Source organism: Lytechinus pictus, chromosome 2 (genome assembly GCF_037042905.1).
Source record: "Lytechinus pictus isolate F3 Inbred chromosome 2, Lp3.0, whole genome shotgun sequence".
NCBI lineage: Eukaryota > Metazoa > Echinodermata > Echinoidea > Temnopleuroida > Toxopneustidae > Lytechinus > Lytechinus pictus.
The window spans coordinates 25,955,404-25,972,169 of NC_087246.1; the positions used below are offsets into that span (position 1 = coordinate 25,955,404).

The window sequence follows — 16,766 nt, forward strand, 5'->3', positions numbered from 1 at the left end:
AGTCATCATCATCACAACCATCATCATCACAACCACCACCATCACCATCAAATGATATAAACTTGTATCGATCAACATAACCATCATCCTCCATTTCCTAATCATTACAATTGTCATCATTATCTTAATAATAATACTAATCATGAGAAGTAGAAGGAGAAGGAGGGGAGGAGAAGGAGCAGCAGGAGTGGGAGGAGAAGGAGGAAGAAAAAAAGAAGAGAGAGAGAAGCAGTACCATGAAGATGAGGATTATCATCATCACCATTACCATATTATCAATGTTAACATCACTATTAGCCATGGGTAACAACCAATTTACCTGTTCAAGCTTTCTCTTTTGCGCCTCAAGGTCCATTCTTCGAATCTCAATATCATCCACGGCAGCCTTAGTCTCCTGTTCTCTCAAAATACTCTAATATAAAATAAAGAATAGCCAGGCATGATACACCTGGTATCTGGAGGGTGCATTTCATAAAGTTATTTGTATGTTACACACAAACTTATGCACAACTGGTGATGCTATCTTGGTTGCTAGATCAGATTCTCAAACATATTGATCTCATCAGCTAAAGTTGAAATCATATCTTAGGAGATTAAAATTCCAATTCTTGACAAGTATCTATGTTGAAAATTTTGTTATGTTCACAGTTTGATCAGGGGGTCATTTCATAAAGCTGTTCCTAAGATAAAGCAATTTTAAGAACGACTGGTGATCCTTTCTTACGTGCAAAACCATCGCTAATGAATATACAATTTGCCATGAGAAATGATCATCAGTTCTTAAAGTCGCTCTTAACTTACTAACAGTTTTATGAAACACCCACCAGGATGGTTAAAATGCACTCTCATTTAGATGTTTTAAAAAAGAAAATTGGGATTGCTCTTTAATCACAAGAAAGGGTCATCAGTCGTGCATAACTTATAAATAACTTTATGAAACAGCCCCCTGGTCAGTCTCAACAAATTGCCTCCTCCTAAACATTGAAAGAATAACAATTATTTCAAAGTGAATTAAACATAACTCTAAAGCATATCATGTAAGCATATTTGAATTATACATATATTACAACCCCCTTTCCATAGAAAAAAGAAACAGTAAAACAAAATCAAACAGACAAAACATGTTCAAGACACACCTCTTATTATCAAGAATTGACCAGACTGGAGGATAAAGTAAAGAAATCCTAAGTAGAGTAAATTTAAAAATTGAAAGAAAGGGAGTCTGTTGGATTTTTATGTCTTACCTTCCTTGCTATCTCATCATCAAGTCTCCTAAGTTGCGTTTCTTGCTGGTTCTGTTGATGATGAACAAACTTCCTTTGAGCTCCATCTAATAGCTGAAGTTCCTTCATCTGTAGCTCACGCTTCATTGCTTGGAGTCTAGAAAAGAAAGAAAGTTTCAATGCAATGGGAATGTGAAATACATTAAAGCATGTCACACTGCAAAAAAGGAATACAAAATGCCATCAAATTAATGAATTTGATATTAAAAATTCAATCAAAGAATTCAGTGAACTCTCAGAAGTCTAAAACCAAGATACAAAAATGATTGATTTTCATTTAAAAGTCTCTACACCATTAAGTAATTACTTGTAGGTTTGTCATGATCTGGCGGTTCTGCCTCTCATCTTCCAAACAGAGGGTTGTGTTCAAATCCCAGTTTTTTAAAAGGTTTTTTTTTATATTTAGAATAGAAGAGAAACATTAATGATTAATGGAGTGTTGAATACACTCCTGTCAACCAATCGCTCAGGATTAATTCAACGGAATGATGTGGCGCAAGAATTGTAAAATGAATCAACAACTTTATGTAATCTAGATGACCTATCTAAATGAACATCGTACCTGATCCTTTGATCCACCAGCTTTTGTTCCTCCTCTGCAATGAGCACTCTCCTCTGTTCTTCAGCCTCTTTGAGTAGCTCCTGTTGTCTGTACCAGGCCTCCTCCTCGGCCCGTCTCCTGGTTAGCTCTGCATGGAGCTCTGCTGCTGCCTCCCTCTGGTGGAGATACTCCAGCTCATCTTCGCGGATCCTCTCCCTCTCCTGGGCCTGGAGAAAAAAAATCATCATAAATCAAACCTCAAAGTTAATTGTTTCAGACTTTATAAAGTAATAAAATATTATTAATAATAATAATCATAAATAATAATTATATTGGACTTATGTCGCACCCAATCCACTGTGTAGAATGCTCAAATTGATGGATACATAATTTCTACATGTATAATAATAAAAACAATAAGTTACATTTATACAGCACTTCATACGTTGGTTTCTAAGCGCTTTAAATGTTCATTGTAATCATTATTACCCTGGTCACAAGATTCATCAGTGTCCCACACATAAAGTGCACCATCTCCACCCCCTGGAGAGTATCCTGGTCAGGCAACTGTCAATCATCTATCATTTCCATCATCTCTACGGTTTGGTATAATGTTTTGTACTGACCTGATAGTCTACAATGAACTTGGGATACTTGTTGAAGACTGGATACTGTCCTTTGGTGAGCGGTTTGAGATCATCAAGAAGCTTCTCTGGATTGACGTCATCGGGAGTGCCTTCCTGGATGCGATACGCCTCACCTATCATGGAGTTGATGTCGATCGCATTGCGGTGATGAAAGAAGTACTGTGAAATCAGAGGAATGACAAAATGTAGCTTGAAGTATTGATCTACGCATGCTAGTGCTGATCAATATTTGATTTCAAAGTTAGTCGACTATTGCCATCAAAATAACAATTTATCACTGAGTTTGAAAATTCATTATATATATTCAATGTGTGCTCCAATTCTGTGAGATCAGCTGAGGGATATGAAAAGAAGGCTTTCATGGGTGCTTGTCCATGAAAAGTAGGGTACCAACTTACTAAGTTGGTTTAATGCAATTACAGAGCAGCTTTATTGGTCAATAAAGAGTGATTAACTTTTGATTCTCAACAATATTTTGGTAATATAACTGCGATATATCAACATATTCATAAACCCTTGATCAAATATGCAATATGTTTTCAATATTGCATGATTTCAATAATATCAAACTATTGCCCAGCAATAGCACATGCTCATGTTCACTTAGGCCTAGATTTCCAAGGCATGAAGGTTTTGAAAAAGAAGAAGTGTACTGGCGCCATTTCCTTACCTTGAAGTCATCCTTGTTGTTACATGCCATCAAGGCTCCCCTAGATCCAATCAGATAAGCTACAACCAAGATGAGTAGAAATGATGGATGGTTGGTAAAGACATGATCAAAAAGTTTCAACCATTCTTCTTTGGTTACTACCTCAGAGAAGAGTGTCTGCATGATTGGCCAGGCATACAACTGCAAACCAAAAGAAGATGAGATGGTTTTTAGTAAACATCTGTATATATACAATTATACATGATATATATCATGAACATAACAGAAACACTACATTAGAAAAGAGTACACAAAGTAGTTTTGCCAAAAATAGGAGTGAAAGAAATATCTAGCATTTGCGGGAAAACAGTATCAAGACGGTGGAATCCACCAAAATCCGACACATCGAATCACCATCAACAAAATCCAGCAAGATGTAGCAAACCAGCTTCTCAGACAAGAATTGCACAACAGGAAAAAAAAATCTTGTTTCTTTATGGTCTCCCGAACAAAGCAGACAAGGATGTTTATGAAACCGTTCATATGGTGACGTCGAGGCTTCTTAAATTCCTATCGAGTCAGCGCAGCAAATCCCAATAGTAAACGCTCACATTCTCTCCACCAGAGGAAAAGCGTCTCCGACCCGAACCCGATAATCGCCAGATTTTTAAAGATGGCAGACCATGACAAAATTTTGCGAGCCTTCAAGGATTCAGAGCGAGCAAAGGGCCCAAACCAGTGATGTGATCTCCTTGCAGTTATGAAGAGAGAACGTGGTCGTCTGACATCAATTGCTTACCACCTTCATAAATCAAAGTCTCTAAAAACCAAGATCAAAATCCAAGGTACATCAGTTATCCTACTCACAAAGCCAGCAAATAACCCGTGAGCAACCTGGTAAACTTGGACGGAATAAACTACTTCCCACAATCCAGTCAGGGAGGTAATGATATAATTTGCTCAAATTGTTTTGTTATTTACCGATAACTTTTGTATAATATTTGTAACTGAAGTATCTATTATGACATTTATTCTGCTTTGTATATTTATGTTTGTGGTTATGTTTATTATCTGAAAATGAAAATAAAGTTAATTGAATTGAATATATCATAATCTTGATTGGGATTTGCATAATAAACAAAATTAATTCGACTTTCCTTGTATTCCTACCTGTGATGTGACATCATATGAGACAAAGTGTTCTAATAGCTTCCTATCATGGTAGGCTAAGACATTCTCTACCATCCCTAGAATGTTGATGGGTGGATTAGGGAAGTACTCAAACCAATGCTGACACCAGTTCACTGTTTGACAAACAAAATAAATATACAAATACTCAAATCCACTATCTACAGTCGGGGTTCATGGGCTCGAATTCCCAAAATGTGGTTTAAAATCTGTTGTCTGAAACCACTGATTATGCAGATTAATCTATTGATGCTTAGTTAATCTGGTATAGTGGGATGGTGTCCAACAATGAATGCACGCTTTTGTCACAGGGCGCTAAATTTACGCCTGTCACCAACGATACTCCATAAATGAGCCAACTGTTCATATAAATTGATTAACATAAACAGTGTAATTATTAATTTTAAAAAGATGTCATACTAATATTAATAATATAACCTTAGCAACAAGCATCAATTTAGCACACTGTGAAATATAGGACATTTTCTCATTTTACACGCTGTATTAATAAATGAATGAAACCTGCATAACCATTACAGATTCAAACCACCTTTGTAAATTTGGGCCATCGACTTTACAGCACTCATTTTCATTGGTTACCTGATCAACATAAATTGTCATCAATTCATGGGATTTATCCAATAAAACACATGTCCATTTCATACAGCCCATATCATAACTGTATTGGGGCACACATATTCATGCAATATAGTAATTATTTGGAATAGTGATAGCCCTTTTGAGGAGATTTACCAAAACTTTAATGAAGCTTTAACCACTTTGATTAATTATAAAGAGAAGGCTATATCAATAGCCATTGTCAGTGTATGTTATTAGACATGATGGAATCCTGGTTTGATTTACCAAGGATAGTTGCGATGACTTCAAAGCAGACAAGCTGGTTGTTCTGGAAGAGTTTGATGAATGGAAAGGATAGCAGAGGAAGATAGTCCATCTCACCAAACAACGCTGACCAGTGAGCAAGAGCTGACAGGGTTCTGAGTCAAAGAAAATAATAAATTGAATTATAGTGGAGCGGTTATGTGACAAAAAATGGCCAAGATGCTCGGATCTGGCAGAAAGTGTGAAATTTGGCATACAGGGGTATTTTTGGGCGCTGATTTAAAAAATTGCCGGCCCCAAGCGATTTGACCATCGGGTCGGCCGCCATTTTGAAATCCAAGATGGCCGCCATGAAAAATCATATATGTCATTTTTTTTAGTTTTACATGGCATGTGACACTGAAATTTGGCATATATGGGTATTTTGAGGCACTGATTTCAAATATTGCCAGCCCCCAGCAATTTGACCATTTGTCCGGCGGAAAAATGGCCGCCATCTTGAAATCCAAGATGGCCACCATGATATATTATTGCTATCATTTTCTCGAGTTTTATATGAACTGCGGTATTGAAATTTGGCATACATTGTATAGGCCTAATTTGGGGTGCTGATTTCAAAAATTGCCGGCCCCAAGTGATTTTACCATCGGGTCGGCCGCCATTTTGAAATCCAAGATGGCCGCCTTGAAAAATCAGTAAATGTCATTTTCTTGAGTTTCACATGGCATGTGACACTAAAATTTGGCATATAGGGGTATTTTGAGGCACTAATTTCAAATATTGCCGGCCCCCAGCAATTTGACCATTTGTCCGGCGGAAAAATGGCCGCCATCTTGAAATCCAATATGGCCGCCATGATATATTATTGCTATCATTTTCTCGAGTTTTATATGAACTGCAGTATTGAAATTTGGCATATAGGCCTAATTTGGGGTGCTGATTTCAAAAATTGCCGGCCCCAAGTGATTTTACCATCGGGTCGGCCGCCATGAAAAATCCAAGATGGCCGCCATGAAAAATCATTAAATGTCATTTTCTTGAGTTTCACATGGCATGTGACACTAAAATTTGGCATATAGGGGTATTTTGAGGCACTAATTTCAAATATTGCCGGCCCCCAGCAATTTGACCATTTGTCCAGCGGCAAAATGGCCGCCATCTTGAAATCCAAGATGGCCGCCATGATAAATTATTGCAATCATTTTCTCACGTTTCATATGAACTGCGATATTAAAATTTGGCATATAGGCTTAATTTGGGGAGCTGATTTCAAATATTGCCGGTCCCAAGTGATTTGACCATCGGGTCGGCCGCCATTTTGAAATCCAAAATGGACGCCATAAGAAATCATTAATGTAATTTTCTTGAGTTTTACATGACATGTGACACTAAAATTTGGCACAGTTTGGGTATTTTGACGCGCTGATTTCAAATATTGCCAGCCCCCAGCAATTTGACCATTTGGTCAGAGGCAATATTTGAAATCAGCACCCCAAATTAAGCCTATATGCCAAATTTCAATACCGCAGTTCATATAAAACTCAAGAAAATGATTGCAATAATATATCATGGCGGCCATCTTGGATTTCAAGATGGCGGCCAGTTTGCCGCTGGACAAATGGTCAAATTGCTGGGGGCCGGCATTATTTGAAATCAGTGCCTCAAAATACGCCTTTATGCCAAATTTCAGTGTCAAGTGACGTGAAAAACTCAAGAAAATAACATTTAATGATTTTTCATGGTGGCCATTTTGGATTTCAAAATGGCGGCCGACCCGATGGTCAAATCGCTTGGGGCCGGCAATTTTTGAAATCAGCACGCCAAATTAGGCCTATATGCCAAATTTCAATACCACAGTTCATATAAAACTCGAGAAAATGATTGCAGTAATATATCATGGCGGCCATCTTGGATTTCAAGATGGCGGCCATTTTGCCGCCGGCCAAATGGTCACATTGCTGGGGGCCGGCAATATTTGAAATCAGTGCCTCAAAATACCCCTATATGCCAAATTTCAGTGTCACATGACATGAAAAACTCAAGAAAATTACATTTAATGATTTTTAATGGCGGCCATCTTGGATTTCAAAATGGCGGCCGACCCGATGGTAAAATCGCTTGGGGCCGGCAGTTTTTTTAATCAGCGCCCAAAAATACCCCAGTATGCCAAATTTCACACTTTCTGCCAGATTCTAGCATCTTTTTCACATATCTACTGGACTATTAAGCAAAGGATACTAGGAAGAAATAGAGGCATAGAGGAAGGGGGTGTGAGGAAGGATGGGTAGATTGGAGGGAGGGAGCACAGAGGAACAAAAAAACTTAGATAAAGGACTAACAAGTAATATATCAGAGTTTACTGCCACAACACTCAAAAGAAGCACTAAGACAGTCAAATCTTTCTGTTGGAGCAAAACAGACTCCATCTCTCATTTTGGAGAAAAAAAATATATACATTCCGACTTTTTAATCATTTTACATACTGACACTTTGCTTTACACATTACACAGACAGTATCTCAAGTTAGCTCAATGTCAAGCTACCAGTAAGAGTATTTCTCCATGACAGAAGGTACTTATTCAGAGTGGGGGAAAGTATTGGCTCAAATACTTATAGAGAGGCTTCCGAAGTTGTTACTTAATCAACCAATGCTACATGATTCCCTTGTTGTCTTAATCAACACTGTCAGTGGCACTAATTTGAAAGAGCAATTCTGATTGGTTCCTAGTCAGTCTACTGAGCAAAATGCACATACAACAATATTCTTAATAAGCCATTTAATTAAGCGCTAACTTTTGTGTTACGTGGTCCTGATCAGACAAAACTAAGAAGGGGCGAACCCCTGAATTCTTTGTCTGATCAGCGGGAGTGTTTCATCAATATTTTTGTCCGACAGTTGTTGTAAGATCTGACAACTTTCCTTGATTTGATTGGCTGAGAAGCACTGTTACTATGGTAACTGTCTGATAAAACGCCCGACAACTCCTTTCACGAAACACTCCCCGGAACATTGCAGTAGCACTGAACACTACCACTATTATAGTTTGGTAGTCACCTCTGAAGTACTCGTAGTAGTTTCCTGCTCTTGATTGGGTAGTTCTCATGAACCTTAGCCCAGGCTAGATGGCTACCTTTATCAACCAGGTTACTGAATGCTACATGATTCTCAGGAAGTCTTAGCATTGATCGCCAGATAAACATCCTGTAAGACGAGAAGAGGATCAATCAAGGTCACACAGTTTGAGTTTTAGTTTGACTCATAGGCATCGATCAATTGAATGCTTAAAATTTCATCAAGGTTTAAATTTTGGTTTAGTTGTCTACATTATTATTTTCAACAATGGATAAACAGCAAGACAAAATTGGCCCTAATAATGAATTTTCAGAACACATCCTTTTTAATGGAAATTAGAATAAAGCTGATATGATAGTGTAGTAGGTTTCACGGTACACCATGTATCTTTCTTGCACAATTGTTAGTCCTGAAAAGGACCACCCAAACTCTGCTGATATGATCATAATTTCCAGTTTATAACAAATGCCATAATTTTTTTTCTTTTGATGGGGAAGTAAGGAAGGGCGTGGCTCAAAAATTCCAGCCCTACCCTACACTCTTTGATGGGGTTTTCAATCTTTGTTTCTGGCCTCACTGAGTCCTGTTTCTGTCATCAATACTAACATTTTGACTTGCCTTGAACTGGACATATAGGCCCGTATTATGAAGTCGGGTTTAACTCAAACTCAGGTTTAAAGTTGTGGTTTAAGTATGGACAGCCAATCGTTACATAAATCATTACCAGTTGAGATATAATATTTCACCTCATTTGGCTCTCAAATCATTCATAATTGTGTAGGAAGTATAAATAGATTATTGTCTGCACCATCAATGAATCAGGAAAGAGCACGGTAAACATAAGAAACATACAACTTAATAAAAATTTTGACACATTTGGCTTCCCATAGTTTTAGCACAGAGTTAGACTGTGGTCTAAGTTAAACCTGACTTCAGAATAGGGGCCATACTATTTACAAGACAATAACATTTATCACTAATATGATTAATGCGTGAAAAGACTTCCATACACTTTAAAAGTGACTGACCTGTATTTGGCAGGGTATTCCCCGTATCCTTTCAAGATGGCTGCCAGTCTGTTCATACTTAACCCATCTGGCAAAGATGAAATCTGTTAAGATTATATCATCAAAGATGGTATTAATTATAGTGATGAAAATGTTGAATATTGTTTAATTTCTTGATACTAAGATGATTCAAAGTATACACTGAAATATGATACAAATATCAAATAGGTAAACAGGGTGCTACATAACTTTTTAGAAGCACTTGCTCAGTCGGGCAAGTATATTATTCAAATAGTTTGAATATACTTGCCCCATAATCTATTTCACTTGCCCCAAAAAATCCTTTAAAAAAGTTTTACCTCTTCAAAAGAAAGTTTTGCGGTTTTATAAACCATTGACCCTTTTCTCTCTTTTGACATGAACTGATCTACCTGCCATGGACAAAATTAGGGTCAATATCATATATTGACCCTAATTGTGGTAATTCTACCGTGAGAATTTTGCTTGCCCAATTTGGGCAAGTAGTTTTGGTCTTTACTTCAAAACACTTGAACGACTCTAACTTTTACTTGCCCCGGGCAATCGGGCAAGTGCTTATGTAGCACCCTGGGTAAACTTTAACAAAATACTTCAATGTTGATATATAAACAATTACTAGGGGTAATGACATAAATCACAGTTAGGTTTGGAGAAAATAAGAAATGTAAATGTTATTCTACCAACCTCATTATCATCTTCATCCATCTCAACTCTAATAGTCCCACCTACTGTCTTTCCTATCCTGGCATCTGCTCTCGACATCTTATCAACCTCGGAGCCAATCACTGACTGAGATCCAACAAAACTAGGTGCTATCGATCGTAAGGTTGATCTTTGTCTACGAGATGTCGCGCTGCTACGATTGTGATCTGCTGTGGCCTTCACAAGTGGTGGAGGTGGCTTAGTAGAAAGACAATCAAGAAAGAAAACATTCCTAATCATGCTCAATTCAATGGTTTCTAAATCAAGAAATGCTTATACTCTGAACATCACTTCAATTAAACAACTGAAAGCAAGCTTAGATAGGACTGATCACAGATAATTCCTTCAAGTTGGTCTTATTCACAACTTGACAATTAAACATCAGTGTCTGCATAGAAATGTGCAATGAGGTAAGTCTTGCATTTGAGCTTGGAAGCTCTTGCTGGATTGCTCCCCTGGGAGTACCGAAGGGATAAAGTGCATACACTGTGTGTGAACACGCAAGAGTCCGACGAACAGATAAATAAGACATCTGTAAAGCGCTATGTAAAAGCGGAGTATCATTATTCACTTTGAGGACTATGTTGAGCATTCAAAATCACGAATCCCTTAAAAGGGTGTTGATGGCATTCTTACCAAGGCACACTAGCAGTTTTGAAAAGGAAGACAACCATTTTCATAAAAAGTCTCATTTTCTATACAACTATGCACCATTATGACACTAACCTAGATGATAGTAATCAAAAGCTACTAGTTGTTATAGTAATTCGATGGGAGACTAAAACGGAATAAAATATGGCTTTGATGAATACCTTATTGAAATCAGACAGGAGTGCAGGTATACTGTAGATATTCATACGTCCACTCTCCATGATGGCCACAATGTTACGTCCAGATGGACTGACCGTGAAGTGGATCACTCGGTCGTCTAGGCTACCTAGATCACAGAGTAGCTTACAGCTGTGGATGTGTACGATACGCACCAGACCATCTTGACTCAAAACACCAACCATCTACAAGAATGCAATCAAGAGGTATATCAGAATCAAGTTTCAGGAATTAATCATTTTGATTAAGCACAAAATGATATCAAGGCTTATCTTTTTGACAGCTTCTGCAAAAATATTTAAAACTAATTAATCTTCAAATCATCTCAATCCATTGATGTATGAAGTGAAGGGATGATTTTCTCAGATTCTCACTTTATATTACCCTACATGAGCCAACTTTTAATGAAGTAGTTTTACTGTGTGAATTCAGTCGGACAGTACGATCGGGAGCGTTTCACGAAACGATACATGATTTACTAATTCATTAAACCATTCAATAGATAGCAATAAAAAAGTCAGCATATTTCAAATACATGAATTGAATGAGCATTCACCTGACTAGCACCTCCATCAAAGCTCTCTGGAAGGAAATGAATCTGTTTGACAGCTCTTACTTTAGAAGGCATCTCAATGACTCTCAGAAGAGATCGGGTATGCAGTGCCCAAATATGAAGAAACTGGCATTTTCCACCAGCTACAAGCAACCTTCCATCTCTGATATAACAAACATATAAATATGATTAATAGAGTCAATGTAATGGGTATTGTGTCCAGTGCCCAGCTATTCATCTTGCTAAAATATTTAATACAGTATAAGAAGAAATTTTTTAATATTCATTTCAATAGGGTAACAGATTTGTCAAAAGAGGTATGTTTTTATATAATAATTTCACTTCATTTTCATAGTTTTTCACCTCATTTAAAATGTACAATGTAGAACTTTACAAAGGTAAATTAATTTACAAATAATAAATAAAAGATCAGGCATACTGTATATCACAAGGGGAAAGATCTTTTAAAATGGCATGACTTTAATAGCTGACTGCTAATATTAATTTCTGCTGTTATGAAAATTATAGGCTCTTAATCACACACGAAAAAAGAATAGAATAGTTTGATATTAATAATTCCAGATACATCACAACAGCAATCCTGTAGATTTAAATCTGATTGACAAAATCCCTTATCCCTTCTTACCTTGGAGTAGCAAATGCTTTGTAATGTGGTCTGTCACCAGGGGGGATGGGAAGCTGGTATTTACACTGCAATGTATCCGACTCCCAAGCAAACATTGTATCGTCACGGAAACAGGTCATTATAGTGTTACTCATTGGGAGGAAAAACACCTTGGGGAAACAAAAAAAGAACAGTCAACTTTATCTTTAATACCATACTTTATAAAGTACCCTCATAAAATTATGTGAATAAGTGATCAGAAAACAAAAATTAATCTAATTAACAACATGACAGGATATAGAGTATAACTGGAATAAAATCATACTTGCATACCACTTTATAGATGAGTTAGCGTGTGACATTTCAGTAAAGAAACATAAATCAGAGAACTTTAATCAAAATTCAAATCAAGTTTACTTCAGCTAGTAGAGATGCTGTAGCCGAGTGGTCTAAGGCGCCTAACTATACATGGAAATTCCGGTGTTTGATCCCTGGCCGCGGCACCTATGCCTGTGAGCAAGGCATTTAATTGACAATGCTCTTTTATCCCGTACTTAAATTAATGAAAATGCTATACGCATTCTTGGAAACTAGGTGTGCACTTGTGTTTAAAAAAAAGAAAAAAGGTTTACTTTAGCTACACAACAACATGTTTTGGAAACTTAACTTAGACAAGGAAAAATTTAACTATAAGAGTCCTCTTTTATTGGAAAGTCACTCTTTTTTATGTGAATTGGTCTAATAGTAATAAAAGAAATATACAAAAGTCATAAATCGTAAGAGCCTTTAATAACTGTTATACTTTGATATCAAGTTTATTGTAGAATATTTTGTAGAAGAAAATTGCATTTTAAAATATGGCCATATAATAATAATAATAATAATAATAGTCCGTTCTTGTATAGCGCATAACACATTATGAATAACATCTCTATGCGCTTCCAAAGGACTTGGATATTATTACCCTGGCTGTAGCTCAAACAGCTTTTACGCGCATATGTAAGCATTTTGACAGGCACTCATCAGATAAAATCACATGAATGAACAGAACAGCAGAAACAAATCAATAATATATGTTTTAAGAATAATAGAATATTTCTAATATTGAAAGAAAATTACTATCATACTTTGACAATGTTGACATCATCTTTGACATTGAGTTTGCGTTTCCTGGTGAATGTGTCAAGATCCCACAGAAGAGCTGTATCATTGGAAGTGGTCAAGGCATAGCGGCCAGAGGCATGAACGGACAGAGAGTGGACAGGAGTCTGATGACCCTTCATACATGCTATCATCTCTTTTGTATCTACACAGGAAATGGTATTCATGGATATATTCAAACAAGGCAATCTAAAATAGAGATCATAAATACTATCATGAGGTAAAAAACGAATAAAAGGTGCCCTTTCCCTTTCAGAGGATAATACCAATTGAATTTCTTGCAAAGCAACTAAATAATCTTTACAAATCTCTAAGCAATGTGAAATAAAAATGCATATTTCAATAATGTAACAGATTTGATTAGATGATTTGAATCCATAGACCAGAATGTGGAGAAGGAAAGAAGAGCTATTAAGATTAATCATTTCATGATGAATGGGTTAGATGCAAATCAAGATGGCAAAAACATATGCTTGGGGGAGGCTTTCCAGAAAACTTAATACTTTCTCATTTATTGACTGCAATAATTTATAACTAATATTATTAGAATATTGACCGTTGTCTCATTACCAGTATGCAATCAAATCATTCAGCAAAGCTACAGTGGTACTATGAAATTATTTGTAAAATCATGTTTCTGTAGTCTGCACATGTAAATGATTTCCTCAGAACCCAATAATAATTATCCGATTAGAAGTTATACAAAGATTAAATTCCTACCTGTGTCATAACATTTCAGTGAGCAGTCTGAGAGTGCAACTAAATACTCTGTTTTACGTCTTAGCGTGAAGGCTATAGCAGTACATGAAACTCCTAACTTTTGTACCAGTTGGAATCTGTGGGAACAGTTTCGACAGGAAATAAAATCATGATTTGTTTCAGTGACTCAAATTGAGGTGACCCTGCAGCTCTGCCCAAGAGTTGATTGCAACTCTTTCCACAACATAAACATTGCCCTAACCATAACTTTAATTTTGCTGTCCAATGGAAATTTCATGGAATTCTTGATTTTGATTGGTTGTTGAGCATTGTTACCATAATAATTACAATTGAATGGCAAGGTTACAATAAATCTTTTATGCAATGGTACCCTGTTTGGGATTCAGTCTAGACATGAGTGAAAGAAACTCATTCTAAAGAGCTGGCCTAGCACTTTCAAATTCACTCAGAATATTTTTTAAATTACCGTACATTATATCATATATTTTTCATCACATCAGCTGAAAGGCAAAAAAGTAGTGTTGGTTGATATTGATTTCTATGTTAGTTGATTGTCACTAGCAAACTTTCGGTGATAACACACATTATATCGCCGAATCTGAAAATTCATTATCTACATGTGCGTTCATTATGAGATGTAAAAATCCTAATAGGACAGGAAAGGGAGAAATGAAAATAGGGCTTTCATTGAAGCTTGATGATGATAATGATGATGCACAGCATTTGTATAGCGCCATATATCTGTCAAAGACATTCAAAGGCGCATTTTTGTAGGAGCCAGCGAATCTGGGTCGCCTAGAAGGGCGCGCACACAGAACTGTGACCCGCAGGACTCTCCTCCCGCTTGTCCATGATAAACTAACATTTGGGTACCAACTTATGAGGTTCTGAGTTGTTTCAAAACAATACAGACTACAGAGCAGTATTTATTGTCAATAAGCATGATAAGTTGCCAGGGATTAAGCATTAATTTCATAGTCAACAGAATTTGGGTCACATCGTGTTTAATACTGCGCTATATCAACATAATCACAAAACTATTATCAAATATTCAATATCTTTACAATATCGTAGGATTTTGATAATATCAAAATATCACCATCACCCAGCACAACAAAGTATTCATTAATGGATGAAATATGGTAAAAGACCAACTTATAGAGCTATAATTTGCTTATCGACATGGATGATGTGAAAATGTTCTCTGATGTCAGAGATTTCTGCTGGGTCTACACGGTGTCCCCCTTAGTTGATTTCTAATCTGTATAACTTCCTTTTCTCCCTTTCATCTAATGAAGATGTGAACTTGGCCCTGTGAGTATTCGTCAATTGACAACTTAAATGACAGTATTAAAACTTAAAAAAAGGATAATCAATCTCAAATAGTCAAAATAAAAACACAATGAATATGATGGTGCTTGTATAATGCATATCCCTGCCCATAGGCGTCCCTATGCGGTGAGGAAAACAGACAAGGAATGAAGAGTGGACTAAAGCTGTTATGTACAATGTAGACTGTCTCAATAAAAAGAAAAAACGCTTACAGTAATCACCTGATATCATGAGTGAACAACTTGTTTTACGTATACTCACTACTTAGACCAGATTGCATACTGATGTATGGAAGCTCTCTTTCCTAAAGCTGACATAGAGGGCGTCTTTGACTCCCAATCCTCAAACCCAGTAAGGAGGGGAGATGAGGGTTTGGTACCGGATTGAATAGAGACTGGGAGTCAGGTGACCCTATGTGCCAGCTTTGCGAAATGGGAAAGAAAGCTTCCATACATCAACATCCAATCTGGACTAATGTATACTATAAATATCTGACCCCTCTACTTGAAATGTTAACATTTAAACAGAAATTTATTAAATCTGACAATAGCATGTCACATAAGACTATTCATTTAAAGGACAATTCCACCCCAACAAAAAATGATTTGGATTAAAAAAAATCCAACAAACACAACACTGAAAATTTCATCAAAATCGGATGTAAAATAAGAAAGTTATGACATTTTAAAGTTATGCTTAATTTCACAAAAGTTATATGCACATCCTGGCCGGTATGCAAACGAGGAGACTATGACGTCATCCACTCACTATTTCGTTGTATTTTATTATATGAAATATTCTAATTTTCTCCTCATTGTCAAGGGATACAACGATTAATTCCTCCCTGAACATGTGGAATAACATTGTTTAATAATATATGGTTCAGTCAAGTTGGTCCATATTGTCAAATCTAAAAAAAAATGAAATATTGTATAATTCAAACAATAAAAAACAAAAGAAATAGTGAGTGATGGACATCATCGACTGACTCACCTAGTTGTGCATATCACTCTTTTGTGAAAAATAAGCGAAACTTTAAAATTTCATAACTTTCTTATTTTACATCCGATTTTCGATGAAATTTTCAGCACTATGCAAGTTTGATTTTTCTCTATTTTTTCAAGTCAGCATTTTCTTGGGGTGGACTTGACCTTTAATTACCTGTTTCTATGGAGATCAAAGACATATATATTTCCTTGATGATCTCCAGCTATGAACCTATCTCCACTGGCATCAAACCCAGCCTGCAAGAAACGGATGGCATGACCTTGAAACTTGAGTGCTGCAGAAGATTCCTTGCCAATCTGAACCATCAACCTAACAAATAAACACAATCAAGACATTCTTATTTCAAATTCGGGCCTTTCAGCAAACAGTGCATACCCCCGCTACATGTACATGTAGATCTACTAAAATGAATGTCTACATGTGAGACAAGAATAGGCTATACCAATTTTTGCCAAGCAAAAAAAATAAAATAATACTTCCTTAAAAAAATATAGGTATAGTGACTGTACGGTATAACAATAAATAAGCTAAGAATAAGTTATCAAATCATTGATATTAAACTTAATT

General features: G+C 36.4%; 1 protein-coding gene across 2 annotated transcripts in view; it reads right to left on the reverse strand.

Annotated features, from left to right (window-relative positions):
• Positions 1-16,766, reverse strand: part of LOC129254500 (TBC1 domain family member 31-like) — a 29,554-nt gene that overhangs the window by 8,466 nt on the left and 4,322 nt on the right. For both annotated transcript variants that reach the window (XM_064114324.1, XM_064114327.1), the window contains exons 2-17: positions 16,353-16,508; positions 13,860-13,975; positions 13,106-13,284; positions 12,000-12,148; positions 11,357-11,516; positions 10,785-10,985; positions 9,955-10,170; positions 9,253-9,335; positions 8,207-8,353; positions 5,173-5,306; positions 4,291-4,424; positions 3,142-3,321; positions 2,451-2,630; positions 1,846-2,051; positions 1,245-1,380; positions 320-412 (exon numbers count right to left, since the gene is read on the reverse strand). In XM_064114324.1, the coding sequence (XP_063970394.1) occupies positions 320-412; positions 1,245-1,380; positions 1,846-2,051; positions 2,451-2,630; positions 3,142-3,321; positions 4,291-4,424; positions 5,173-5,306; positions 8,207-8,353; positions 9,253-9,335; positions 9,955-10,170; positions 10,785-10,985; positions 11,357-11,516; positions 12,000-12,148; positions 13,106-13,284; positions 13,860-13,975; positions 16,353-16,508 (2,470 nt within the window). The remainder of the gene's footprint in view (positions 1-319; positions 413-1,244; positions 1,381-1,845; positions 2,052-2,450; positions 2,631-3,141; positions 3,322-4,290; positions 4,425-5,172; positions 5,307-8,206; positions 8,354-9,252; positions 9,336-9,954; positions 10,171-10,784; positions 10,986-11,356; positions 11,517-11,999; positions 12,149-13,105; positions 13,285-13,859; positions 13,976-16,352; positions 16,509-16,766) is intronic.